Raw genomic sequence first — 27853 nt, forward strand, 5'->3', positions numbered from 1 at the left:
ATTTTATGAGTTGTGCAGCCTAAACTGCCATCATCCTATTTAATCAATTCTAAGATGCATAATTTCACATATAAATATCCCAGAAATTGGATACTACTGACCCAATAGCAATTGTGATGTAATCATAATTAGACACTGTCTCTTCAGATGAAGGAAGGACCAGCAATGTAGCAGCACATCAGGCCAACAAAAGCTTTAGTCCAGCAGCAGGGAGAGGGCAACTGCACGCTGATGATGGCAGTGTGAGGCCACCCAACACCACGTGAGGTATACAGAGCCTGCCCTGACCACAAGAGCTGCAGCCCTCACCATGTGTCTGACAAATGAAAAGGGCAGTGCTGTTGCTTAAATGGTAAGCCTTGAATGCTACAGTTAATAGACGGTTTAGCAAGTAGCAAGTTAGGAGCTTAATCTAAATAAACTGGTTTTGTATCAACTGTACTTCATAGTAACAAATTCACCAAATCTGTATCCTCTTATTTCTTTGTAACATTGTTAAATATTAACATCTCAGTTCTCCAGTGTGATTCCAGCAGCTATCCTGAGCCCATTACTGCTCCTGAATCTCCCACTTTCATTTGCCTTCGTTGATGTCACTGTCGCTGTCACTATCACTGACGCTGTCACTATAACTGTTGCTGGTCAACGCAGTTAGGTTGCCCAGGGCTTCCCTGTAAGGAAAAGAAACTGGAGGGTTACACTGCAAATCAAATGGGAGCTGGGGTTCTTGGTATATGACACCTCTACTCTATCTGTTTTGAAATAGAAAAAGGGACCCTACAGCTGCACGAAACTGTATTAAGAACAAAGGAAGGCCGGGTGCGGTAGCTCATGCCTGTAATCCTAGCACTCTGGGAGGCCCAGGCAGGAGGATCCCTTAAGCTCAGGAGTTTCAAGACCAGCCTGAGCAAGAGTGAGACCCTGACTCTATTAAAAATAGAAAAATTAGCCAGGCGTCACGGGATGTGCCTGTAGTCCCAGCTACTCGGGAAGCTAAGGCAGGAGGATCCCTTGAGCCCAGGAGTTTGAGGTTGCAGCAAGCTATGAGGATGCCACTGCACTTTTAGCCAGGGTGACAGCGAGACTGTCTCAAAAAAACAAAAAAAAAAAGAAAGAAAGAAAAAAGAAAAGGTTCTAACAGCCAAATTGATAGGCTTTCCTGACTTGTACGACAAATGAACCCATCACTCAATTACTACATTCTGACTTTTTATTAGGAAATATAGGGGACGGAAAGCTATAAACATATGAATGGGCAGATGGACAAATGGTCTGCACCATTTTATAACCTTTCCCTTATAGTGAAGACACAAGACCCACTTACTTTTGTTCCTGGCTGATTGCAAAGTCAGTCACTACTCTCTGGGTGAGGCCCTCACAAACCGGTAAGCTGAAGGCACTCGCCAGCTTTACTACCTCAATGGCCTGCGCAGGACTGTTGGACACTTTTGCACTGTCCATAAACTCATTCAGCAACCCGTTTCTGTAAAAGAAGGGCAAACTGTGAACATTCTCCAACTAAGCCCCTAAACCCCTTCAGTCAAAGATTTAAAGGCAAGATCCAGTATAAGTTCAGTAATAAAATCCTCAATAGTAGCTTTGGAGGCATGAAGTTAGACCTGCAGTCTACCTTTAAAGGGACAAAGAGATTATGAACATTCATTCAATACAGCTTCACTGAGGATCTACTCAACATATCTTCTATGTGTTGATAATTGAGCACAGATAAAAAACAGTGCTTACCTCAGGATGCCCTGGATTAAGGTAGGGGAGATTGACAGTTTGTCTCCCCAACAAACAAGAGTGCCCAAACGCAGTAGCTGAAGTATGTGAAGAAATTCCAATCACCCACAATGAGTCAAACCCATGGCAGCTACTTCCAGGCTGCACCCGGCGGGGAGGGAGGACAGCTGTTAATTTCAACTTACCTAGGGATCTTATTATGCTTTCTGAAAAGCCCCAACATTTTCCTGTTGAAGATGAGACAGGAGAAAGATTATGAATGCTAATAGAAAAACAAAACAGTCAGATAATTGTAGCTGTCCTAGCCCTTGCAGCTCCTGAAGACACAACTGTGGCCCCACTGGCTCCCAACTCTGTACATCAGAATCACATCAAGTGCTTAAAATCCTTCCCCATAAACTCCATATATCTATATTACAAGTTTCACAGGTAAATCTGATACGCTGCCAATGTTGAGAACTATTGGTACTGGTTGAGTGTCCCTAATCTGAAAAACCTGAAATGCTCCCAAGTCCGAAACTTTTTTAATATGAACGTGCTCAAAATTTCACAATTCCAGATCTTTGGACTAGGGATGCTGAACTGGTACATATAATGCAAATATTCTGAAACCCAAAACACGTCCGGTCCCAAGCATTTTGGATAAGGGATACTCAAACCTGTATTTGTCCTCTTATAAAGGATCACCTCTGTCCTCCCGGGGAGGGAATATATCCCGTGTACAGTTGGGAGAGGCATGGAACAGAGCACAGTCTGCCTCCCCCTCATAATTACGTTCTGATCAGCAGGCTCAGATTGAGGCAACAGTCTCATGTAAGTGCTCACCAGCAGCCTGCCACGCGCAGGACAAAGGAGAAACACATACATTCAGCTCCCATGACTCAGCTGAGGTCCGTACCCCTGCGCCAATCATCACAGCCTGATTACAGGAAGTGTGTGCGAACTAACACACACTTAGTTTGTAAACTAAGCTAACAAATGCAAACGTCAAATGTTTCTGTCACCAGCAGCAGCACAGTTGCTAACAGGTAATGTGTGTGAGCCATACCTGTAAGACAAGTTGAGGCAGAAAGCCTTCATCTTTTGCTAGAGATAGTTAATAGCCACATACACTTTCTCATACAAGGAGCTGTGCACAAGTACCCCTAACTTACTGACTCAGCCCACACATACACAACACAGAATACAGCAGAACCACCTGTCACTACCCCTACAAGGTATCCTTTTGTTGACTTCTGGAAAAATGAATATGCATAAGGTCTCCATTCTAAAACACTAAAAATTAGCATGTGAATAAAGTGCTGATAAAAACATAAGCAGAGTACAGTGGCACAAATCAAAGATGGGTGCTAGTCAAGGCCATGTTTAATAAATGCACTTAAATGACAGCTTCCAGAAGTCCAAGTACAGAGCCCACATTTTAAGCTGAGGGGTGGGGGTAGGAGGAGCACCCAAAAATGATGCTTCAATAACCCAAAAGACCAAAACATTTTCAAAACGTTTTCTTGATCACATTGTTCCATGAAAGTGGACAAATAAGGTTAAGTGACTTAATTGCCCACAGGAAGCAGAGAGGTTAGTAATGGAAAGAGAATTCTCAGCTCACTGGAATCACACCTTCCCTCAAGTACATTATGCATGTTGGTCTTCTTCTAAAAGTTTGCTTTTTAGCATTTCCCATCAAATATCTTATATATTCTAGTTTGACTCCTGATAAACTCCATGTCATACAGCCAAATTAGAGAGCCGCTACCGACCTGGGTAAATGTTTCAGATCCAAGTACAAATACTTCTAATTTACACTTGTGGTGTTGTACTCACCAGGCTTCCTGAGTTCTCCCAGCCCTTAAAAAGAGGATAGCTATACAGTTGAGAGGGATGACTGGCCAATCCGGGGCAGTGTGTCTGGCATCTTGGATTTCATATGTGGATTTGATATCAGCAGCACAGTTAGCAAACTCCACCTGAAGCTGAGAGGGTTTGAGAGTCAGCAAAACTGCCTAACTAGTTTAATAAGAATTTCGGTTCAGGAGACTACCTACCATAGAACCATTAAAATTTATGAGCCATCCATTTTACCATTTGAATATATCACATGTATAGCATACAAGTAATACGGTAAAAAGAAAAAAGGACCCTGTCTTGGGATAAACAATTTGATTAGCCACATCTTTCAAATTCAACTATGGGTTTTCTTTTTAGCTGGAAATTGTTTTTAAAAGTAAGCTGAAGACAGAGAGAAGGTAATTTCATGTTGCTTGCTTTGGACTACAGGAATGAGGGTGACTTTAGGCATGGTATTCTGCTAACAGCAAGAAATGTTTAGATGTTTCATAACTGAAATCTGGTTCTGGGTGGCAGAACTCTCCATAATGATAGATGAAACCCAGGAAACTAATCTTAAAAGCACCTGCGTATTAGAGGATCTATGGGTTAGTACACGTCTAACAACAATAACAAAACTTGAGTTTCAACACAGACCTACCTCTGGTGGGTGTTTATCCCTTGCCATGAGAGTCAGGATCTCTTCCCTCAGTTCACTGCGATAAGTATGACCATATTCTTTACTATCTTGAAACAAAAAAGAAACACAGGAGTGATCACTACCATGTAATACCAACACTCATTTTGGCTGGCTTTAGTCCAATGTCAGCTGTCAACCTTATTTTTTGGTGGGTAAAAAATAAGTTGCTGAAATTATTTATTCCAGGTTTATCCAGGATTTCAGAAAACCAGCAGGATGATTCACAGTAAGAACAAGAGTAGTGAAAGCCAATGCCAGTAACTGGTCCCCAGTCAAGTATTAAACACTGCTCCATATGGTAAGACACTATTTTATAGCACTTGGAAGTTTTCAATGTTCTTATGATTGTTTTTTTAAAACAGGGTCTCACTCTGTTGCTTGGGCTAGAGTGCAATGGTGTAATCACAGCTCACTGCAACCTCAAACTCCTGGGCTCAGGCAATCCTCCTGCTTCAGCCTCCCTAAGAACTAGAACTACAGGGTGCAACACCATGCTCGGCTTTTTGTAGAGATAGGGTCTTGCTATTGCCCAGGGTGGTCTTGAACTCCTGGCCTCCAGCGATCCTCCCACCTCGGCCTCCCCAAGTGCTAGGATTACAGGTGTGAGCCATGGTGCTGACCCTTCAGTGTTCTTTTAAATTGCCATTAGAGCAGTCTTGTGAAGTAGTAGGGCAGAACTATTGCCTCGGTTCCTCAAACATGGAAACTGAGGCATATAAAAACTGACTTTATGGTAATACCATAGTCACCTAGTAGAAGAGATACAGAATATCTGTTTCATTTTGCAGCCAATTTATACATGTAAGACAGACCCATACACGCCTGTGGTCATGACTGTTTTTCAGAAAGATAATCATCAATGACTGTGCTTAGCAAAGGGATGCAACATTAGCACAGAGGAATGGTATAGGCTTTGAGGTCAAAGACCTTAATTCAGATTTAGATTCTGCAATGCATGGGTATGGATTTATGACAGGCCCATCCTCAGCAAACTCTGACCCCGAACCATTGCCTGGCCTCTGTGTCCTAGTTTGTTGCACAGTGGAAGAAAAAAAGAAAAACAAAAAAACCCTAACCTTTCCAAATTTGAGGAATCATTTCTAGCCGATTGGCCACATCCAGTGCTTGGAGAAGATCTATCATTGTTTGGGAGTGGGGAAAGAAGACCTGATTAAGAGAAATACATTTTTAAAGCATTAACCAGCAAAGATGCCCACAAATTCATCTACAATGATAAATGACAAGTAATGAACCATCTTACTGAAGGTATCAGGTCCTTATACCACTTCAAGGTGATATCAATTTGTTCCATTAGACAAATTAAAGTGAAGAACTTAGAGCTGTCATGGAGAGAAAAAGTACGATTAGTCTAAAATCCCTAGGTGTAACAAGAGGAGAAATAATTAGTGAAATGACAACATAGTTATATGTTACAAAGAACTTTAAAATATTTACAAACAATTCAAGTTTCATGGGCCAATGCTTGAACCAGAAGTTGCTAACCTGTGCTCAACTTCCCAATTAACACCATCTTACCCCCAACTGGTCATTTATGACTGCGTCCTCAGTACACAATCTTAAGTCATGGTGAGCAGATACTGAATATTGTATTCATTTTGAAAACATTCATTGTGAAGCAAGGATTTGGACAGACAGAAAACAATCCTCACATACCTATTAACAGACTACCTCCTTAAGTTCATGTTTATATCTGCCTAAAAGCAAACCCATTAAGGGAACCTCTCTAGGCTCCAGTATTTTGATCTTTGACTATAAAAGCAAGGGGCTCGGATGAAATCTTTAGGGACTCACCCTGCTATAACCATTTGAAAATATAAGAGGGGCATAAAGGAAAAAGATATGTGGATTTTTAAAGCGTTGCAAAGAAAAAATATCTCGAAGGATACAAACTAGACTTCCAAATCTAGCAGTTTTACCACTGCTTTAATTTCTAAGTGCTCAATTAACCTGTTAACTATTAAATCATGGGCATGCTGCCTGAATCCAGACTTGAGATAGGAAGGGCCACCAACAGCCTCCCACTTGCAGGCTCTATTAATTAATGCAAAAGGATTCATTTTCAACACACTTACTAATAGAAATTACGACGATAATCCGGTCCAATCAATTTCCGGTTGTCTCCAGTGTTTAAAAGGCCATGTACTTGGTAAGCAAGGTCTAGATCTCTGAGAGATGAGCACTGAAAATTTGCAAGTATTAAGTATCACAGTGATATCCTTATCTGCCACATAGCTGTTCATTACATAAAGAAAAAATGGTTCCTTATGAAAATGCTGACTTAATTTACTATTGGTTGACAGCAAATAAGTTACAAGAAATTGGTGGTGGGGGGGAAATAAACACCAAATTTTCTGAAATTTTTAACAAAATTATATTGATTTAGCAATTATACCTTTAGAAAGTAATTGTACAAAAACACCTGGTCAAGTGCACAAAAGATACCTGGAATGCTCAGTCTACCACCACTGCACTGGCAAAAACCCCATGAAGTAACTAAAAACCACTCACAGAAGAGTTAAGTTACAGTTTCTTCCTCCCATGAAATACTGGTTGCTGTCAACAAATAAAACATCATGGAAGTGTGTCTGGGTGTACATACATTTGAGAAGCCAGAGAAAAAAACCTCGGTGTAGAATGCACTTTTTTTACCTTAAAATTGCTTGAAATTTTTCCTACAATGAGCATAAAACAAAAAACTGAAATAAAAACCACTATCCATCTTAAAAGTTTCTAATATGAAATACTCTGAAAGCTTATTTGAACAGAGGCATGAAAAAAGGCAATATGTACAGTAAACACAGGGTAGGAATGTTATATGATTAAAAAGTATAGAATTTCGGGAAAGAAGAAAAAAGCAAAGACCTGGACAGAACTAAGAAGAAGTGAAAGAACCAGGGAGAGCTCTCTAATTACAGATGAATTTAGGAAATGGATAGTAACCTCCTTCTAAAAAAGGAAAATGAAGTTAAGTAAGAGATGGTACTTACAACTTTTATGGCTGACTGAAAAAACAAATCTGAAAGTCAAAGTTCACAAAGACCTTTGGTTACTATGGGTAAAATATATTTTCAAGTCAGTAACATTAATAAAAATCCTTCCAACAAAACTGCTAAGGGAATCAACACTCAAGAGAGGAAGTACACACCAATGTGCCAGACATTTTGGCTTTCTCAGAATCATCACCCCAAATATTACTAAGCTAAAGGGAAACCCTGCCCTCATCACAAGGCCTCTAAATAACTGTCACTCAGGAAAACCAACCCTGTCTTTAGGGGAGGAAAATACAAGAAATTTCTAAACATACCATCATCCAAGTCCTTTGGAGAAAATTTCTTTCCCATTAATTCATTCATTATATCATAGATGATGAGGGATGATCCTTTTGAAGGGCTTTCTACAGAACAAGAAAGTAAATGTTTTATCATGAATCTACTTCCTGTACTACCACCAAACTCGCAGCATGGAGTACAAAGGGACACATTTCTCCTTCTTCCACCTCCAGCCTAAGGCCTGGCACAGAGCCGGGCAGGGGGCCAATGACTGCCAAAGGAATCACTGCACCCTGCAGAATGCAGTTCTGTTAGATCTGTGACAATCACAGGTCTCTGTGCAGGTGCTCAGTCCCTTCTCTCTTAATTCCTTCACAAGCCTGACTCTCACTAGAGTGGGAGGCAGACACCAACACACACATCCCCTCACCAAAGCATCATACTTAGAGAAAAAAACACGTTTTCTGCTAGTAATCACTGTGTTCCTTTAAGTGTAATCAGAATGAGAAGGCCAAGAGAAAGGAAACTAGAGAATTGATGGGGGCAGCTCTTAAAAATCACATGAGCTGAACACTAATAGGTCAGAAAATCCACCTATATTATTCCTAATCAAATACTTATCTATACTCCCTCCCTGACCTTTTGTACATGTGATAACATAGTTATAATGATAGCTAGTACAGATATATTTTCACAATTTTCTCAAGCATGTTTCCATTTGCTAACCTTCCTAATGATTTTATTAGTTATATAATATTCTAATTTATATGTATTATTTCTATGTTATTTTAAGTTCTCCCCTTTAGGTAAATTCCTAGAAATTATTATTGCAGAGAGCCAATTTATACACGTAAGACAAACCCATACTCCTTCCCCCACCCCAGTCCACATGGTCATGGCTACTACTTAGGAAATACAAGTATCTTTGACTTTGGTTAGTACCAAACTAAAGTGATACATGATAGTTTGAGGAAAGGAATAGAATTTGAGGTCAGATATACTAGTTTCACCACAATCTCATAAAGTTTTAAAGGATCTAGGTATCATGGAAACTGCTTATCTGTTTCCAAGATAAAATCAGTCACTTGTTTGGTTTTTTCATTAAAAAGATAATTAAAAAACAAAACAAAAAAAAAAAACCTTGCCTATATAGGTGAGGATGTGGATTCCGCAAAATTAGCCCTTCAAACCACAGAGAATTAAGTTTCTGTCTATAGTTCTTATAGTCTATCACAAGAAGAATGAAGAGAACTGTCATTTCTGAACCCAAGGGTACTTTCTTAGGCTGGGGGCAAATAGGTAAGAACCAACAGATTCTGAGTGCCTACTGTATGCCTTCCAAGCATGGTACCAGCCACTGTTGTGTTATTCATTTAATCACCACACCCTGATGCACGTACTCATGTAGTACCCAATCCCTCTGACACAGCTGGTAAACATACGGTCCAGTTGAAATTTCAGCTCAGGTGTGCCTTACTCCAATGTCCATTCTACAGAGCACAGCTCCAACTGGAACTAACAAAAGCGGGTGACAAACGGAGCCTCAACGCCCTCCCAAAAGGCTTCACAGTTAGTTCAACCTTCCTCTGGAGTGGTACTGTCCACTAACTTTCTGAGAAGATGGAAATGTTCTATACCTGCATCATTGAGTACGGGAGCCACTAGCCACATGTGGTTACTAAGCACCAATGCAAAAAAAATAAATTTTTATTTTACTTCATTTTTTTTATAGACAGAGTCTCATTTCTATCACATAGGCTAGAGTGTAATGGTGCGATCATAGCTCACTGTAAACTCAAACTCCTGGCCTCAAGCCATTCTCCCACCCTGGCCTCTCAAAGTGCTGGGAGTATAGGCATGGGCCACTGTGCCTGGCCTATTTTACTGGATTTCATTAGCCACATATAGCTAATGGCTGCTGCACTGGACAGCATGGCTCTGGAGAACAAAAGGAACTTCAAACTAGAACACCTTCTGTCCATTCCTATTTGTATACCAAAATTGCTCGTACATTTTATAACCCTCTCCCCTCCAGCTCAAGTTTTATATCAAAAACAAGATTACTACTCTCAAGTATAGCTTTTTGCTCAGGCTGTACATGTTAATTTATGAATTTTCTTTTCTTAATTCCTATACAGAGAAGGTAACTTGCAATAATTAATCGCATAAATTCAAGGAAGTGGTCAATTTTCCACATAAATTAATACAATTTAAGGCCATACATACCATGTTGATAAAACAGCTGAATAATATGGTAATACGTTGCAAGCGAGGGTTCTCAAATTACCAGGCAGATGGAAAAAATAAGAAATAAAGTAAAAACACAGCAATCCAAAATATAGCTAAGTGAGGCACACTGAATTAAAAACCTATTAATGTTACTATTTAAGCAAAAGATGCATATCTAGTCCTTTGAATGAAAAAATTTTTTAGCTCATCTAATTAAAGGTGAAAAATTATCACAGAGATTACATCACTTTCAGAAAGTCCAAATACCTATTACCAATAAGATTCTTCATTGAGAACAGTAAAGCATATTGAAGTGGACCGACTTCAATAAGTAATTGAAGCAACCTTTAATAAATAATTAATGAAAAATATACAACAGTTCGCTTTCCTTTTTTTTTTTTTTTTTTTTTTTTTTTGAGACAGGGTCTCCTTCTGTTGCCAGGGCAAGAGTGCAGTGGTGTCATCATAGCTCACAGCAACCTCAAACTTCTGGGCTCAAGGGATCTTCCCGCCTCAGCCTCCCAAGTAGCTGAGACTACAGGCAAGCACCACCATGCCCAGCTAATTTTTCTATTTTTTTTTTGTAGAGATGGGGGTCTCACTCAGGCTAAAAATACACAACATACAAGCATACACTTGGGTTCAAATACCTAACTAGGCTAGAAAAATGTCAAGGAATTTAAACTAGGTAACTCAAAGTGATCAATTCTCATAATCAAAAGACCCATTAAAATGTACCTAAAATATTAAAAGAACACTGTAATTTTCTGTAAAGAACAAGGCGCTTCCGCAGTAAGTTGATGTAATTAAGTTTGCCAAATGTGGAAAGGAAATTCCTAACATTAAACAGCAAAAGAATTTACACATCTCATTTGCTTATGTGGCCCTCAAATGTCTGGTCAGAAGGGTCTTCAGTGAGGACTCCAAGATGCACCCTCACCTATTCCAATGGCTTTCATTTCACGTAAGGTCCGTAAGGCTGGCACTCTGGCTAGTACAGAAAATCTTCGGAGACATCTCAGAATGGTATTAAAAGTCTGTAGATTTGGTTTTACCTTCTGTGCAACCATTTGTTTCAGTAGCTCCTAGTTAAATCAAGAGCAAGCAGTATTTTTTATTCCTGGGTAGATAATTTGCCTAACAATCTGTATTTCATACACAAAGAATTTAGCTTTCTTCCTATGTCTAAAGCAGGTTAGTAACTATATCCTTACTGTAAGAATTGCTTATTAATTAGGACCAGAGATTCTGCCTTTTAGAGAAGCCCCCAATTCAATCATCCACCCTACCTGATGAAGGTGTCCAACTGTCTTCAGTCCTCTACCTATAAGAGTTTTCCAAGAAAAGACTCAAGCGAAACACTACACCAGGATATAAAACATGTTTCTATTTCTAAGTTACTAGACAAGAGTCCATCCAGCGATTTCAATTTTTTGAACTTCATAAGAACTTCACAATAAATGTGTGACTTTTGTAACAGAAAAACTGTTATGAGAAATATATGAATAAAGCGACCCAGTTCTTCCAGAATTCTAGCTATATGCTCTGGGTTAAGTAACTTTTTCTTCTCATGTGTCAGACACAGCTACTTAACTTATAGGGCTGCTGGAAGGGTGGTTAACAGGTAACCGCTATGCAGTGACTGTCATATAGATAAATACTCAATGAATGCTGTCTTCCCCCATCCCCAGTGTATTTCTGGTAAAGGATATTTAAGGCCTATTAAAAGATAAACTGAGAGTTTCCCCTTACCTGTGTACTATTCCATTTTTCCTCAAAATTCTCATCCATCCTCAATACTGTTGCTTCAATCAATGCATTGAATGTGTATACATCAGCTGTAAAAGAGTAAAATAACAAAATTTGAGATTGACGATTAACCCCTAAATGGCTGATTTTAAGGCAAAGTGGTCGTTCCTATGTCTCTTGGCTAATCACCACATTCCACAAAACTGGAAAACAACTCTCCTCTCTCAATCTTTCCTCCTGCTTCAATCACCAATGTCACAGGAAAAGGTAAAATGTAGGCCAATGATTGAGGAAAGATCCAAAGACTTTACAGATTCTTTAGAGAAGGAAAGAAAAGGAGAGAGGGATGGAGGGGAGTTCTCAAAACAAACTCACCACGGAGTCTGTTGTTTAATAATTCAGTGTACAAGTTTAACGCCTGCTCACGAGCTCGGTGCTGGAAAAGGAAAAATTAAGCATCATCAAATTCATTCAAGTATTTGCACATCTACTGTTCTAGGGTTTGGAAATAGTGCAGTAAACAAAACAGACCAGGCCCTTTTCTTGTGAAGCTTATACTCTAGTGCAGTGGTTTTCTACCCAGGGGACACTGGGTAATACCTGAACATATTTTTAGTTGTCACACTGAGGGTGGCGGAGAGTATACTATTCACATCCAGTGGGTAGAGGCCAGGGAGCTCCTAAACATCCTACAATGCACAGGACAACCCCCTACAACAAATTATCTGACCCATAATGTTAGTAGTTCTGAGGCTGAAAAACCCTGACTTAGTGGAAATTAAAGATCAAAATAAGTAAAACAAAGGTACCTTCACCATTCCTCGGATCATTGTGCAGTAGGAATGTGCATTTTTCTCTGGCATCAGAGCAAAGATTCTCTCGGCATTGTTTTTTGCTCTAGACACAGAGAGTAAACCCGAGTCAGAGAAACAGGAAAAACCAATTAATAGCTAACACCATTCACTAACAGCTTATAATGTTCCAGACAATGTGCTAAGCACTTTATGCATATTGTCTCAAATAATTCTTACCACCCACAAAGGGAGATAATGATTATCATTATTTTGAAAATCAGAAAAAAAAATCGAGGCTCAAAGACCAGGGCTTTGCAGTTATATGACAGAATCAGAATTGAAAAGGAAATGTTTATGCACAAGTAACAAATACCCACAATATTAAAACAAAAAGCAAACTGTAGGGCAGGGAGGGGGCTCACGCCTGTAATCCTAGCACTTTGGGATGCCGAGGCGGGAGGATTGCTTGAGCCAGGAGTTGAAGACCAGCATGGGCAACTGTAAGACCCTGTCTCTACAAAAAATTAAAACTCTATCCGGGTGTGGTGACACGTGCCAGTAGTGCCAGCTACTCAGGAGGCTGAGGCAGGAGGATGGCTTCAACCTAGGAGTTTGAGGTTGCTGTGAGCTATGAAGACACCACTGTACTATCCAGCAGCCCAGGGAACAGACTGAAACCCTATCTCAAAAAACAAACAAACCAACCAACCAACCAACCAACCCACTAATCATTTGACAGAGTACATAGTAAAGTTTCCCCACCCTTCTTAAATCCTCAGATACAACTCCCTAGGAAACATCAACAATTGGTTTCTTTCAAATTCTCTGCCATATTCTAGCACTGCGGTCCCCAACCCCTGGGCCGCAGCCCAGTACCAGCCCAAGGCCTATTAGGAAAATAGGGCCACGCGTCACTGTCTGAGCTCTGCTGCTGTTCTAACATAGGTACACTTACTACTTCTCCCTTTCCTAAAGAAAATTAAACAGTGCCATGTTATATAAAATATCCTGTACCCCAATTCTCCCCTTAATAATATGCTGTGGAAATCAGACAGAATCAGTATTTGAACGAAGATCACACTCTGAAGTCCATGCTCTTAAATACTATGCAAAATTATTAAAATCTATCCCAAGATATTTAATCTTTCATTCTATTAAATTCTTCACTTCCAAAACAATTTTAGGTATTAATGGTAGCTTTCCATCCCTAGTCAGTCACATGAAATATTTTTCTTTTATTTACACAGTCAGGTAATTTAAATTTCCCAGTGTAGTTAAAATGTTATTCATCTTTTGTTGAGAACTGCTGAATATTTCTGCCTGTTGGTCAGTAGTCTTAATTTAGTACTGCCTTCTAGTGTATTTTTAACAATCAAAAATAGCAAATCTTTTAGAATTAGAAGTATATATTCCAAGGCAGCACTGCTGATGAAACTACCAAAGGAACCATACCATGTCAAAGTTGTGCTCAGTTAACTGGGAAAAAAGAAAATCAAGCATCAACCTCTAAATATAATGGACTCTTGTGCTGCTGGCTGGAGTTTAAGACCTTACGATTAAAGGTCTAAATGCCTATGAATACGAATTGTGAAACTTATAATGCACAATAAAAACAGACTATTTTAGAACATCATAGGATTACATCTTCTTCAGGGAGTGATGGGGCATATTCCATGTACCATTAAGAAACTGTAATACAAGGTTCTAAGTATGTGTAATATACCTCCATGTAACTCCAACCTGATGACCAGCCTTCTTCCTAGATTTGTTACTTTCCTCTTCCTGCAATGAATCATCATTAAGAGAAATAAAAGTTAAGACAATGGAATGCATTCTCCCAGTCAGACTACTCAAAATCAGAAAGGTAAAGGGAACTCAGAAAAAAAATAAAGAAAACATAGATCCAGCAAAAGGCAAAGAGGAAGCCCAGTAATACTTACACATTTATATTTAATTTCTTAAGTATAAATCAGTGAATTCACAGATGAAAAGCAAAGCTGGCCTTTAAAGCAACAGTGATGACCTGGAAGTGAGATGAAGCCAGTGCCCTGTAAAGCCTGGCCCACAGATATAAACTGGAAAACCAAACACAGCTTGCTTCCTCAAAGCCTACATCTGGCCTGATCCACAAAGAAACACTGTTCATTATTAGGGTGAAAGCAAGAGAAGACAACATATAGCTAATGTCTAACACTGATCGGAACAAACCACAACTTCTTAAAAGACTTAAGTCTCGTCCTTTATTTATAAACCAAGCTGCTGTAGAGAGAGACAGGGTGGGTTGGCACTGCAGAGGTCAGGGTGGCTCTGCAGTCTGCTGCCTCAAGAACTGGGGCTGGGAGGCAGAGGGCCAGCCAGGCCAGGGCTTCAGGAGAAGATGCTCTGGAAAGCAAGGTGTGACTGCGAAGCCTTATAAGGTTTTCTGTATATAAAAAATCCACATTTAGTGGGGAAAAATTAGAAAAGATATAAAGAAAAACCCCAGTAATAATCCCATTACCCAGAGATAAACACCTTTTAAATGTTTTTTTCTTATGCATAGGAAAAAATATTTTTACCAAAATAGAATATGGATTTATTACTATATAACCTTTTCTCTACTTATATATGCTGAATCTTTCCACACCCAAATAGATCTACACTAGTGCCCTCAATAGCTACAAGACACTCTTTTACCATAATTTGATCATCTACTATTGAACATTCAGATTGTTTTCAACATTTTTGCCCTTTATAAGTATAAATACTTCTTTATGTCTCTGTTCATCTGATGCAAAGGATTCCTTGGGACCATATTTCTAGAAGTAAACTCTAGAATTGAGAGAGAGGCTATGACTCAACCTACAGGTGGCTCCTGGCACAACACTTTTCTGTACTCTCAGCCTAGCATGCTCCCTCCTCTCTGCCTATGTACGTATGAATTTTTGATGGGGCCCAGGCAATGGAGTCTTTCCCTGGCCATTACAAATCATGTTATCACTGTAAGTGACAGAGAGGCAGCCTCAAACATTTCTGATCAAAGCACTGCCTGAATAGGAGGTAGGCGAAGACAAGATCTTTTTAAAAAAGAACCAGGGTTAATTTAATTATTGAAAATCTCTTCCTCCTGCACCAACATTTTATCAAGGCTATCATACCACATTATATCTCACTACTGCCCTGACACATGGCACAAGAACCCATCTTATTTTCAGAAAGTATTACTTCAAAAAAAAAAAAAAAAAAAAAAAAAAAAAACAATGCCAAAAGTAGTTACCAATTCTTCTGACTGTTCAGTTTGCTGAAACTGATAATTAGTTGAGGGCTCTTGGTCACCATAGTAACATAATAAATCCAAGAGATTATTCGTTGTTTCAAGAGACACAGTGGTTCCTGTGGGTAAGTGAAAGAAAAAGAAAAGAAACTTTGGAATACTCAAGAACTAAGGCCTGTTAGATTAAAATTCTTGACTTTTTCTATTATCTGTGGCTTTGCTGATTACATACTTAGTATCATCTACCACTTTTTCAACTGAGGAATATGCACTCAACATCAACTTAAAACACCTGGAGTGATGCACACAGGGACACAATCCCTACTGTGAGGTTTGACATAGAAGATTAAAATACAAAATGAAGTTTGACCCTGTGAACACTTAATTTATGTGATCATATCCTTAGAGAAACTATCTCATGGTTTTAATTATCACCTTCAAACTGAACACTCTGTAAAATATCCCCACTTAGTTCCCTTGGCCCAGGTCCATTTGGATAAACATAAGTAGAATGATTACATTTGGACCCGACCTTCACTAAAATCTTGCCTAAAAATATTAGCATAATTGCCTAACTATAGTAGCCTTTTAAAAATTGTCTTTCAAAACATTATGCTCCCATTTTGATACTCATTTAAAAGGGGGAAAAAAGGGTACAGGAAGGAGAAAAAGTATGAGATATAATCTACTATTTTAAAAGAAAAGTAGGCCAGCACGGTGTCTCACGCCTGTAATACTAGCACTCTCGGAGGCCAAAGAGGGTGGATCGTTTGAGCTCAGGAGTTTGAGACCAGCCTGAGCAAGAGCAAGACCCCATCTCTACTAAAAATAGAAAGAAATTATATGGACAACTAAAAATATACATATATAAAGTTAGCCAGGCATGGTGGCGCATGCCTGTAGTCCCAGCTACTCGGCAGGCTGAGGCAGGAGGATCACTTGAGCCCAGGAGTTTGAGGTTGCTGTGAGCTAGGCTGATGCCACGGCACTCTAGCCTGGGCAACAGAGTGAGACTCTGTCTCAAAAAAAAAAAAAAAAGAAAAGAAAAGTACACATTTCTAAACAATGCATACTGATAAATAAAAATGTCCATCAGGAAATTTAAAAGCCCAGAAAGAAAGCACAGCAGAGTGAAGAGGGTACAGGCTACGGAGTGCAACGCAACTGGGTCATACAGTATTAGGGTCTCAAGAGTTGTCAGACCCTGGAAAAATTACCTAATAGTTTCCTTTTAAGATTACTATAAAACATACCAACTTATAAAGTATTATAGAGTTAAACTGAGTACGTGAAATGCCTTAGCAGAGTGTGTGGCAACTGCTAGGGGCTTTACAATGAAACTGTCTATGATCCCTTCCCTGGGGTGTTAGCTCACTGTTACTGAGCTATGGTTCTGACACCTGTCTTTATTGAATGCACATACGTACACCACAAAGTGGGTAAAACTAGAAAAAGACAAGCTTTAGCACTGAGAATTTGAATGCAGACTCATACCAGATATTGATTATATTCAAGAAGCAGGGGGAAAGCCTCACTAAATTATAATCTACTACCATCATCCAGTTGTCCATCTGACGCTATACTAGGCTACATAACAAAATTCTCAAACATAGCTTTCTGCAAATGTTTGTATTCAAGTGTATACTGAGTAATTCAGTTCCGTTTCCATCTCTTCCATGTTTAGCTGATTTTTATCTTAAATCACCAAACTGCACTCTAGATTCCCAAAAACTTAAATAATGCCAGCTGCCTTTGATGTTGTTATACATACATTTCATGATGGCTTATCAGCCATGCTTTCTAAATGTGTATAGCTGGAAGTTCATCACCTCCAATTCAGAGAGCCACATGAATTTTACAGCTAGAAGCTCTGAGGAATTAGGTAACTTTCTGAAGGCCATGGACAATTAGTGTCAGAGCTGGCATTAGTATCAAAGCCCGTGATCCCAGTTTAGTGCTCTTTCCTTTTTAAATATTTCTTTCTTATCTGTTGTGGCTCTACCTTCCAAACATAAAGAGTACAGGAAATTTGAATACATTATGTACTAAGATTAAAAACGGAAGGTATGGAAGAATGGCTATATAATTTCTCTGCCAGTGGTACAGCACAATAAACTAACAATTGCAATTCTATCTCATCTATTATTTTAAAGTGAAGCCGAAGTAGAACATGAAATATTATTAAATTATTGAAAATATAAACAACACAGCCATCATGCAGAGTAAATACAGTAGCACTTGTAACTTTGACTCAAAACTTTCTGGATCATGTAACTGTGGCCCACTTCAAGGTTATGTTCCTAGAGCACTTTTAATTGAACTTAGTCACCTGCTTGCAAAAGCTGATCAAACATGTCCACAGAGGCTTTGACTTTTTTGAGCTTGATTCGTTCCTTTAGGGCAGCCTCACTCACTTCTTCAATCTGAGGTTCAAAGTACTCAGGCATTAAACACTAGGAAAACAAGATGGTTAAAGTTACTATAAGCAGGTAAAGGTGAAGGGATGACAGCACAGGAAAAAATTTTTATCACCAACACACCAAAATAAAACTTCATCATTCCAATTCATGTTCCTGTACCAGATACTATTTATCATTTTAACATGACTGTCTTTGTAGGGAATCTAACTAAAAATATTAAGAAATAAAAAAGTTTCTCCAGTTTTTGAAACAAGATTATTTAGCTATCTCCTAGCTTGATAAGAATTTAAAAGCACCCAACATAAATATTTAATCCACATCTGAACATCCCTACTTCCAACTAAATTTCTCAACTTCAAGCTGAACTTACTATTTTTTCCCCTGGTAAAACCATTCTTCCTCCTTTACACCAACCATCTTGGCAAAAGGTGTCAGAGGGCACCCAGTTTCCAAAGGGAGAAACATTTCATCCTTAATGTTGCTTTTCCTCTAAACATCTACTACTGCTCAAGGTATTTTACCTCCTTCACTAATTCATTCAAATACTTTTTGAATGCCTACTACTTTACTCCAGGCACCTAAGCTAGGCACTGAGGATACAGAGATAAAAGAGATTCTCTACACTAGGGGTGCTCACAATCTAATGGAGAAAGCAGATAAGGAAATCATTGTAAGACAGTCGGAACAGTGCTCCCCACTGGATACTGGGGACTCCTGGAAGGCTTCAAGCAGAGCAACCTTGGAGCTATGCACAGGAAAGTAACTGTTAGTCAAAAACATGAAGAGGAAAGTGTGGGCTAACAAATGATTATTCCATCACTGCCACTGTTTTAGCTCAGGACTTTAGTTCTGTTTTGTTTTATGTACACAATGGAGCTGGCTTTCTAACCCGTAACTAGGAGTTGCAGTATAAGAAGGGTGTTATTTGGGCATGAGTTTTCAGAAGAAGGGAGATAGGAGGGTAAGGCAATAGTTTTAGACATGGTGAGTACGAGGTTAGCATTTCCACTAATAAACTCAGGAGGGTAGAGGCACATCTGTTTTGCTGGCCACTGTACGAAGCACAATGCCTACCACAAAGCAGGCACTGCATATATGCTCACTGCATCACTGCATGACTACAGAACAAAGAAGTGGTTGGAAATACAGCTTGGAGTTCAAAGTAGAGGGATCTAAGCTAGATACACAAGAATGCCAAATGGAGTTTAAGGGTCACTGAAATAAGAAGAGTATAAACAATAATAGAGAAAATGAACATGGAAACCTAAGAAAGATACCAATGCTTAAGTGAATAGAAAGCTAGTGAAGGAAACTAAAAAGGAATAGTCAGTGGTAAACATCCAGCAATGTGGTGTCACAGAAACTAAATGTGGAAAACATAAAACGAAGGGCAAATATATTCAAACGGCATTGTAAAAGGTTAGCGTGAGCAAAGACGGCTCCACACTGTGAAAGGCTGTTCATTTCAAATATTGAGGGTATCAAACGGCTACTTAAATATTAGCCATGAAAGGCTGATTTAATTTACATTTATAGAGTATTAAGTAAAAAAAAAAAAAAAAAAAAAATCCAACTACCTCTCCTTACCGGTATATGAGGTTCAGCTACATCCTTCTGAAAATATTTGGGATGTGAATTAATAATAAACTTTGCTGCATTCTCTCCAGACTTCTTTGCCAATAAAAATGAACGCTATATAAAGGAAAAGATTTAGATAGAAATTGGTATTTACATGCAATTTAGACTCAAGTGACATCAAAGTTATATCCTCAGCAAGAATTATTCTTCTTCCCTCACAAAAAAGAATGCAACAATACACAAAATCCCAATTAGAAATTAAATTACAGGCTGGGCACGGCAGCTCATGCCTGTAATCCTATCACTTTGGGAGGTTGAGGTCGGAGGATCACTGGAGGCCAAGAGTTTGAGATCAGCCTGAGCAAGAGCAAGACCCCGTCTCCACAAAACAAATACTAATAGAAATATTAGCCAGGTGTGGTGGCACATGCCTGTAGTCCCAGCTACCCAGGAGGCTGAGGCAGGAGGATCACTCTAGCCCAGGAGTTTGAGGTTGCAGTGAGCTATGATGACACCTCTAGCTCTAGCCTGGGAAACAGAGCAAGACTCTGTCTCAAAAAAAAAAAAGGAAAATTAAATTACAGTATACCCTACCTTTTCTACTGAGTGACATAATTTTAGTTCATGTCTTATGTATACCTTTAAGTACATAAAAAACAACATATTTATTATATGGACAACTAAAATATATATATATATATATATATATATATATATATATACAAAAAATTAGCCGGGCATGGTGGTGCATGCCTGTAGTCCCAGCTACTCGGGAGGCTGAGGCAGAAGGATCGCTTGAGCCCAGGAGTTTGAGGTTGCTGTGAGCTAGGCTGACGCCACGGCACTCACTCTAGCCTGGGCAACAGAGTGAGACTCTGTCTCAAAAAAAAAAAAAAAAAAAAACCCAACATATTTAAAATGAGTGGGTCACTCCATTGTAAAAAAAAAAAAAAAAAAAGCCTTAAGTATTAAAAATCAAAGCCCCTCTCCTTCCACATAGACAATGTGTAGATCTTTTTTGACAGAAGTAATTAAAGGATTCACAAAGCCTGTCAATTTATCTATCAGTGCCTGTAAACTTTTCAAAGGTTTTTACAACTGTATTATATAGGTACCCTTGTACACTAACCAGCAAGATAAAAAATAATAGTAGAAAAGTTACATGAAAATACTCACAGATTCCAGAGAGGATGTTGGTATAAGGTAAGGATCATCTTGAAATGCGTAAGGTAGGGCTGTGGTGTCCTGTGGAAAAGACACAGAAATCATTTCAGGTAGATTTATTTTATTAAGAGGACCTTCTGAATTTGGATGATAACCAAAATTCTATAAAATAAGCTTTAATTATGTATGTAACATACGTGCAGAAATATGTATTTATGTGCATGCAAATATATTTATATATGTATATATGAAAAGAGAGACACAGAAGACACATACTATACTGTACTCTCAGCTCTGCATGACTTGCCCATAATTATGCAAAAATTAAAGCAAACAATGGCTCAAACTGCCCTATGGCTGCTGCTTAAGATTTGAGTCTGCTATCCCTGGGGCCTACCACTGCTTTAAACTCTGAATTAACTAGTCCTGGCACCAGTGTCCTGGAACAGGATTTCCTTCAAAGCATGGTCACTATTCATCCATGCACAACTTCACCCTAGAATCTCTCCTCCAAATACTACTGGGCCGTCTCAGGAGGGGTGAACAGCAGCAGCTTCTCCCACGTCCTGTTACCCAAGGATCTATACTTTTTAAAATTGTTCTAAAATTGCTCCCCAACCCTGAGCATAATCAACTCCCCAGCACTACCATGGGCCCCACTTAGAACTGCCTCAGAGTTATTTCTAGCCCTCTCTTCTGCGCCCCCTACCTGGGCCTTCACAGCCTTTGTCCCATAGTAAAACCTCTATCTCCTGAATTTCTTCACTGTGCCCTTGATGCCTTGTCTAACTTGGACTGTGCTGGGGACAGAGGTTCCCTGCAGCTCTCAGGAGAAAGTTGCTCAGACCTGGAAACTGGAGGCACTATTTTTTTTTTTTTTTTTTTGTCCTAGCTTTCTGCTGCCACTTTCAAAACCTCATCCTTCTAGCCCACCACACTCCTCAGGTGAGGCCCATTTCATTTGGTTCTACCACCATCTACCAACATGTGGTGGGGATGGAAGGTGAGCCTGAAACGGCAGTTCCAAGTTCCAGGCTGACTGTCCTGGACTGCTCCCGACTACACTCAAACTGCTGCTTGTCTCTGGCTCTGCTTCTCTCCATTGCCTTTACTTAGGCACCTGTTGGGGCCTCTAGTTTTGGTGACATGCTGAACTCCTCTTACATTAGACTCATTCTTCTTATTTGCCTCCTAATTTCCTCTCTCAGTGACTTCCAAGTCCTCCTCCACAGTCTGAGATACAACTTCTCTAGTGTAGCCCTGTGGCTCAGAAGCCTCAAACCAAGTTTGTCTGAAGTTCCCTGACACAGCTCCTCTCCCCTCTATCATTCACTATTTCAGTGAATGCCAAAGACCACTCTGTAGTCCAACCCAACGAACCTCTCCCATTGCTTCCATTCAACTAACCTGTCATCAGCTTCAGCCAATTCAGCTCCTTAACCTCCCCTTCCTACTCTATTCTCTCTCATCCAATATTTACTGAGTGCCTCACATGTACCAGGCATTATTCCAACAGGCAAACATCCCTGCCCTTTCACATAGCTTGCAATCTAGTGAGAAATAAATCTCTAGAAAATAAAACAAATACACCAGGAAGAAGGCATAGAAAACATTAAAGCCGAGGCAGATGCATGCCTACTGAGAAAATGAGAAACAGCTGGGAGACTAGTGTAGGTAGAGTTAGCAAGTAACACAGAAGCAGATGTGGCCAGCAGTAATGGGGACAGATCATGTAGAGCCTAGGAGCCCTAGTATGCACTCCAGTTGTTATTTCAATTACAATAATGGGAAGCTATTCCTGAATTCTGAGTAAAGTAATCCAGGGTCACTGCAGCTGCTGAACTGAGAGGAGGTGTACAGGAGGTTGAAGTGGGAGGGGACAGAGACTATTACAATTAATCCAGGCTAGTGAGAGAGAATGATGAACCAAGGTGATGAGTGATGATGACTAGTGTTTGGAATTTGGATATTGTGCAGAAAAAAGTGAATAGGCCTGAAACCACTATCTTTAGAAAGTCCTGCTTTCAAGCAAGGCTGGCCCTTGGCTAGCACCTGGGAACTTGGATTCTGGGAGGGCTCCTACCATTACTAGAACTGGTAAGAATGGCTCACTGTGTCCAACCTGTTTATATGATATGGTGTATGCTAAAAACCTACTTTCCTTCTGGGAATGTGGAACTTTACATGCCAGCCAGAGGGTGCCTTCATGACCAGCCTCCCCTAAAAACTCTGGGCACTGAGTCTCTAATGAGCTCTCCCAGTAGACATTTCACATGTGTTATCACAACTCATTGATGGAGGAATTACACATGTCCTGTGTGACTCCTCTGGGAAAGGACTCTTGGAAGCTTGTGCCTGGTTTCTTCTAGATTTTACGCCATGTGCCTCTTCCCTTTGCTGACTCTACTCTGTATCTTCTTGCTGTGATAACTCTTAGCTGTGAGTCTTCCTGGCAAATCCCTGAACCCAGAAGTGGTCCTGGAGATCCCATCCACATATATTTTGCAGAGAGAAACAAAGGCTTTACTAACGTGAAGCATGACAGAAGAGCCAAAGATGGGTCCCAGAATTTTGGCCTGAGTAGCCTGAAGGATGCAATTGCAATTAATGAAATGGCAAACAAACAAAAGAAAAAAGGGTGAGTAGGTTTGGAGGGAAAGGGGTTTAACTTTGGACATGTTAAGATCTTTATCATACTTTCAAGTGGAAAGGTTTCCCATTCTCCACATTGCTGTCTTTTCTAACATTTGTCTGATTATGTCATACCCCTGCTTAAAGTTCTTCAATGGACTTAGATAAAAATGAGAACTCCCTAGCCTGGCATTCATGATCTTGTCTCATCTCTCTACCTCTCAAATCCTGGAGTCCCACCACACAAAACTACTCGATCCATGCCTTTGCACCTAGTGCACAGTGTTGCCTCTGCTGGGAATCCTTTCCCATTACTGTATTCTTGCTTCTCACCTTCCAATCATCAACTCTTCTGGAAGTCCTCTCCCAGCCTGGGTGATATACCCCCCTTTCAGTGCTGCTTTAGTCTTCCTCCCTAGGAACTATGGAAGGACTGTATCTAACGTCTACACCCAGCGCAGTGCTTGGCAAGCATCATAAGGGTACAATATATGGTTACTGAGTGAATAGATAAATGACTATCCCTTGGATCCTAATGGCCAAAACCCAGGTAAGTCAGACAATTCTACTACAACTTCTCTGACTTAATGGTGGCCCTGGGCAATTCTCATTGAAACACTCAGAACAATCTCAGAGGCCCATTTCAGGTGCCTATTTATGGATAAGGGAGCTGCCAAAAATCTCAATGCTTTTCAAGCGGGGAGATGTAGTATTTTAAAACCCTTTTTTAGAACTTGGTAGAGTATACCTGTGCACATTTGGCTCAACACCATCTTTAGATGTAGTTCAACACCTACAATAGAAAAACAATTCTGGATATTTGTGATAACCAACTTAAGGAGGGTCAATATCCACAAAAATATTGTGGCAGAAGATTTAATTATTTTACACTTTCCCTCCAAAGTTAAAATTTAAAGTAGTTTTTGGCTAATGAAAAATACAATCAAGCAGAAAGTTCCATCTCTGATGCACTTACCGAAGTTTCAGTGCATCCTCTGACTATACACTTTATTCTTGAGTTGTCAACACAGCAAATTTCATTTATCAACAATGAAAACAAGAAAGTAGCAGCAATAAAAAAATAGCTGTCATGTACTGAGCATTTCCTTTGTGCCAAATATGGCTCCGAACCTCTAATGTACACTTAAACTCTCTTAATTCTCACCACAGCCTTGAGGTTTGGTGCTACAGTTAACCTCCACTCTAGAGATCAGGAAACAAAAGCATCAAAAGATACCCAAGATCACAAAGCTAGCTGTTTAGCTATTTATAACATGGGCTCCAAGACCCACATTCTTAATCACGGCATTACTCCAGCATGACATTAGTTCTCAAAGTTGGTACACAGATCATCTGCTACAGTTACCACATTCAAACCATGCCCCAGGAATATGCATTTCAACAAGCTCTTTCAGTGATTAGAGATCACTGGTATGATTTAAAAAAAAAAAAACGAAACAAAAAAACCACTGTATCTGGAGAGGAAAGACATGGAACAAAGTTGTTTTAACACCCTAATCAGCCCTGAGCTAGGTACATTGAAAAACTTACCTTCCTCATTTGTCAAATGAAGGGACTGGATTAGATAATTTTAAAGGGACTTGGTAGATCCACAACAGTTTAATTCTGAATATTGAAGAGGTATGAACATTAAATGTGTTTGTTATTAGCCAAATTAAAAACTTAAAAAATCCTACTTACCCTGTTTACTGTGGAGGCAAGTGCTTGAAGAACAGCCACTTTATCCCTAAGAATAAGAATCACAAGTTAACCCCCCTCAGAGCTCTTCATGGTCACAAGGTAAACAAATGATTTTACTCTCAGTATTAGCCAATAACAAACTTTAGGTCTCACCTAGAGCCAGTTCTTATCTTTCAAAGTCACGAGAGTAAGTTAAAAATTAGAAAACTGTCTAGTTCTTTTGCCTGCAGCCAGTACAAGTTCCTTTCTTGGCTTTGCCTGCCCTTTCTGGCTCGGTCCCTAACACCATAACCTAGGGCTAGTGATTACCATCCTCACCTCACACAACTATCTTGCTCACTTCCCCTATCCACTTTTCTAAGGATTCTTACTATAGCTTTCTGGACTACTCTTGCCTTTACTCTCTGAATTGGTGGCTCTTAATCCAGTTATATGAGAATAAATCACAGGCTACACTCTGGACCTGGTGCATCAGAGCTTCTAAGATCCACAGAGGACTGTCACATGCATCCTTACTGAACTTCCAGATGATGCTGCTGCGGTCTTCTGATTTAAACCTCTCAACCATAAATTTATGATAAGAATTGCAGGCCAGTTGTCCACTGCACCTTTGGATAGAGACCTTCACTGAACTATTAGAAAATGTTTCAGTGGAATGAATGGCAAACAAGATAATTCAGTTTCAAATATATCTTTACTCCTGTGTTAGATTTAATATGTTTCATTCCCAATAATGTTTCATTCCCAACATAGAATTACAGTAAATTTAATAAACCAAGAGTGTTTTCCTAAACTAAGAATATAGTCATCTAAGACAAAATAACATACAGAAAATATATACTATACCAAAACTGATTAATTGCCTGATGTATATAATATCTATTGGATTTTTCTAACCATTTTTAAGCCAATTGAATTTCAGCAAGTGCAATAAAGAAACATTCTCTCATCTCTCAGTATTCCCTAACTAGATCTTATATTGGCATATTTAAGCCCCACCAAGTTAGCAAATCTTACTAACATATTTGACAAACACCAGTGAAAAATATGACATTCAGATTACTCACTAGCTTTTTAAAAAAGTTATTTTAAAAAGTAATCACAATGAATATATTACATATTATCTTTAAAAAAATAAATCAGAACATTACAGGTGTCTAAAGGAGTCTGATGTCATCTTGTGACCCTACCCACCATGAGTTTGGCATTTATATTTCCAGAACTTTTTAAGGTACTTTTACACACATCTCTCTCTTAAAAATGTGTGTAAAACACACAAGGGCCGTCCGGAAAGTATCCAGCCATTGTTAATACTGTTTTTCATATTACACGGCCATTGTTTATATTATTTTTCATATTACATGGCTGGATACTTTCTGGACAGCCCTCGTATACTGTCATTCTGCCTGATATGTTTAGGTAAGTTTGACTGTATTGTCCATGTTATTACATATAGAGCTAATTAATTCCTTTAAATGTTAACTTATTGTGTGATAACCATTCTTTATTACCCATTCACTTTTGGATGGGCATTTAGGCTGTTTCGACTTGTTACCATTCCCAAGTTATAAAGAACATTCTCATCCATGTCTCTTTGGTATATATGCAAGTGTTCCTTGAAAGTAGCTAGCCAGTAAAGTATGCGTATTTTAAATTCTGATTCTGCCAAATTTGCCTACAAACAGTTGTTCCAATTTACTGCCCTATCAACAAATGTATTCGAGCACCTATTTCTCCACATCATCGTAGGCTTTAACTTGCATTTAATCTATGCATTGATCATAACCAAGCTCCATGCCTTCTCTAAAATAATTACACAATTCAAATTAAGAAGGCATTTTTCTTTAAAGCCTTTTTAAATGAACTCAAGTTTTCAGGTCATACTGAGAATTCTAAGACCTGGCTTTTTGAGGAACCTTTAAATGCATTCAGTAATATATTATGACAAGCACTTTTTAAAAGTTTTTGTTCTTAACATATTCAACAAATGCTGAATAAATAAGGCAGTTTGTTCAAGAATCTATCCAGTGAATAAAAAAGCTAAATTTTACAGTTCACGTTATTTGTATTACCCTAGCTCATTAGGTATCATAAAGAAAATAATTTTATCTGGTCTCCCAACCATGTGAGAAAGAACTTCCTTTAAGAAATTATTCTAATGTTGATGTTCATGTTTAACTAATATTATGTCAACCCACACTTAGTTCAGAAAGTCTTTTAAATGTTCTCTTAAGTAAATCTCATTCCTTATGCACTGACCACTCTCCACCTTCTTCCTTTTTTTCCTCTAAACTCCCCAGCTTCCCCCCTTCCAGCTGTTTCCTCTTCGAATGTTCTCCCATTGCTCTTCCTGCCACTGATTCCTTACGTTTCCCTCCTAATTAGCACTCTTCGGCTTACTGAATGAACATTGATAGAATACTTACCAAGTTTTCTTTTTTGGAATGACTACTTCTTCCATCCCTTAATGTGAAAAATAAAACAACATGAATCAGTTTCCTAATAGTGGAACTACTATGGAATACAATGTGTTGATATAAAAATGAAATTATTTCAATAGATTTTTTTTTTTACATACCTCTTGCATCACTTCCTTCAACCTTTGGGATGGTTGCACTTCCAGAATAAAATCTGCAAAAAATAAAAGCCCAAAAGCTAATACTCATTAAGGAGGTTCCCAGCTCACCTCCACCTACGTGCATTTTGAGCCCAAATTTTCCAATTATCATAGATTAAACTAATTGGACAACTCATGTCACTGCATGCTAAGAACACAT

The 27853-nt window shown here is 39.1% G+C and overlaps 1 protein-coding gene and 1 non-coding gene across 2 annotated transcripts; both read right to left on the bottom strand.

Annotated features, from left to right (window-relative positions):
- On the bottom strand, positions 1-27704 carry PTCD3 (pentatricopeptide repeat domain 3). Its single transcript, XM_069494358.1, has 23 exons — positions 27655-27704; positions 27503-27539; positions 25077-25122; positions 20757-20825; positions 19590-19694; positions 17912-18035; positions 15586-15701; positions 14053-14111; positions 12345-12432; positions 11911-11971; positions 11539-11624; positions 10727-10871; positions 9784-9834; positions 7593-7682; positions 7276-7304; positions 6361-6467; positions 5529-5607; positions 5344-5434; positions 4229-4314; positions 3565-3713; positions 1929-1970; positions 1325-1483; positions 1-671 (listed from the first exon to the last, which is right to left on the bottom strand). Exons 2-23 carry the CDS (start codon positions 27535-27537, stop codon positions 575-577), a joined length of 1914 nt encoding a protein of 637 aa, XP_069350459.1. The 5' UTR covers positions 27538-27539; positions 27655-27704; the 3' UTR covers positions 1-574.
- On the bottom strand, positions 2529-2665 carry LOC138400457 (small nucleolar RNA SNORD94). Its single transcript, XR_011236337.1, has one exon. It is a non-coding gene; the product is annotated as a small nucleolar RNA SNORD94 (small nucleolar RNA).
- Positions 27705-27853: the final 149 nt, after the last annotated feature.

Source organism: Eulemur rufifrons, chromosome 19, assembly GCF_041146395.1.
Source record: "Eulemur rufifrons isolate Redbay chromosome 19, OSU_ERuf_1, whole genome shotgun sequence".
NCBI classification, from domain to species: Eukaryota; Metazoa; Chordata; class Mammalia; order Primates; family Lemuridae; genus Eulemur; species Eulemur rufifrons.

What these genes read in the sequence shown, in the direction of transcription:
- PTCD3 (XM_069494358.1), bottom strand. Translation starts at nt 27,537, where the DNA reads ATGGAAGAAGTAGTCATTCCAAAAAAGAAAACTTG. An exon ending in TCAGCTGTTTTATCAACATG is followed by an intron (nt 7,683 to 9,783) that starts GTATGTATGGCC and finishes CTTGTTCTGTAG; the next exon opens with AAAGCCCTTCAAAAGGATCA. An exon ending in TCCAAAGGACTTGGATGATG is followed by an intron (nt 7,305 to 7,592) that starts GTATGTTTAGAA and finishes TTTGACTTTCAG; the next exon opens with ATTTGTTTTTTCAGTCAGCC.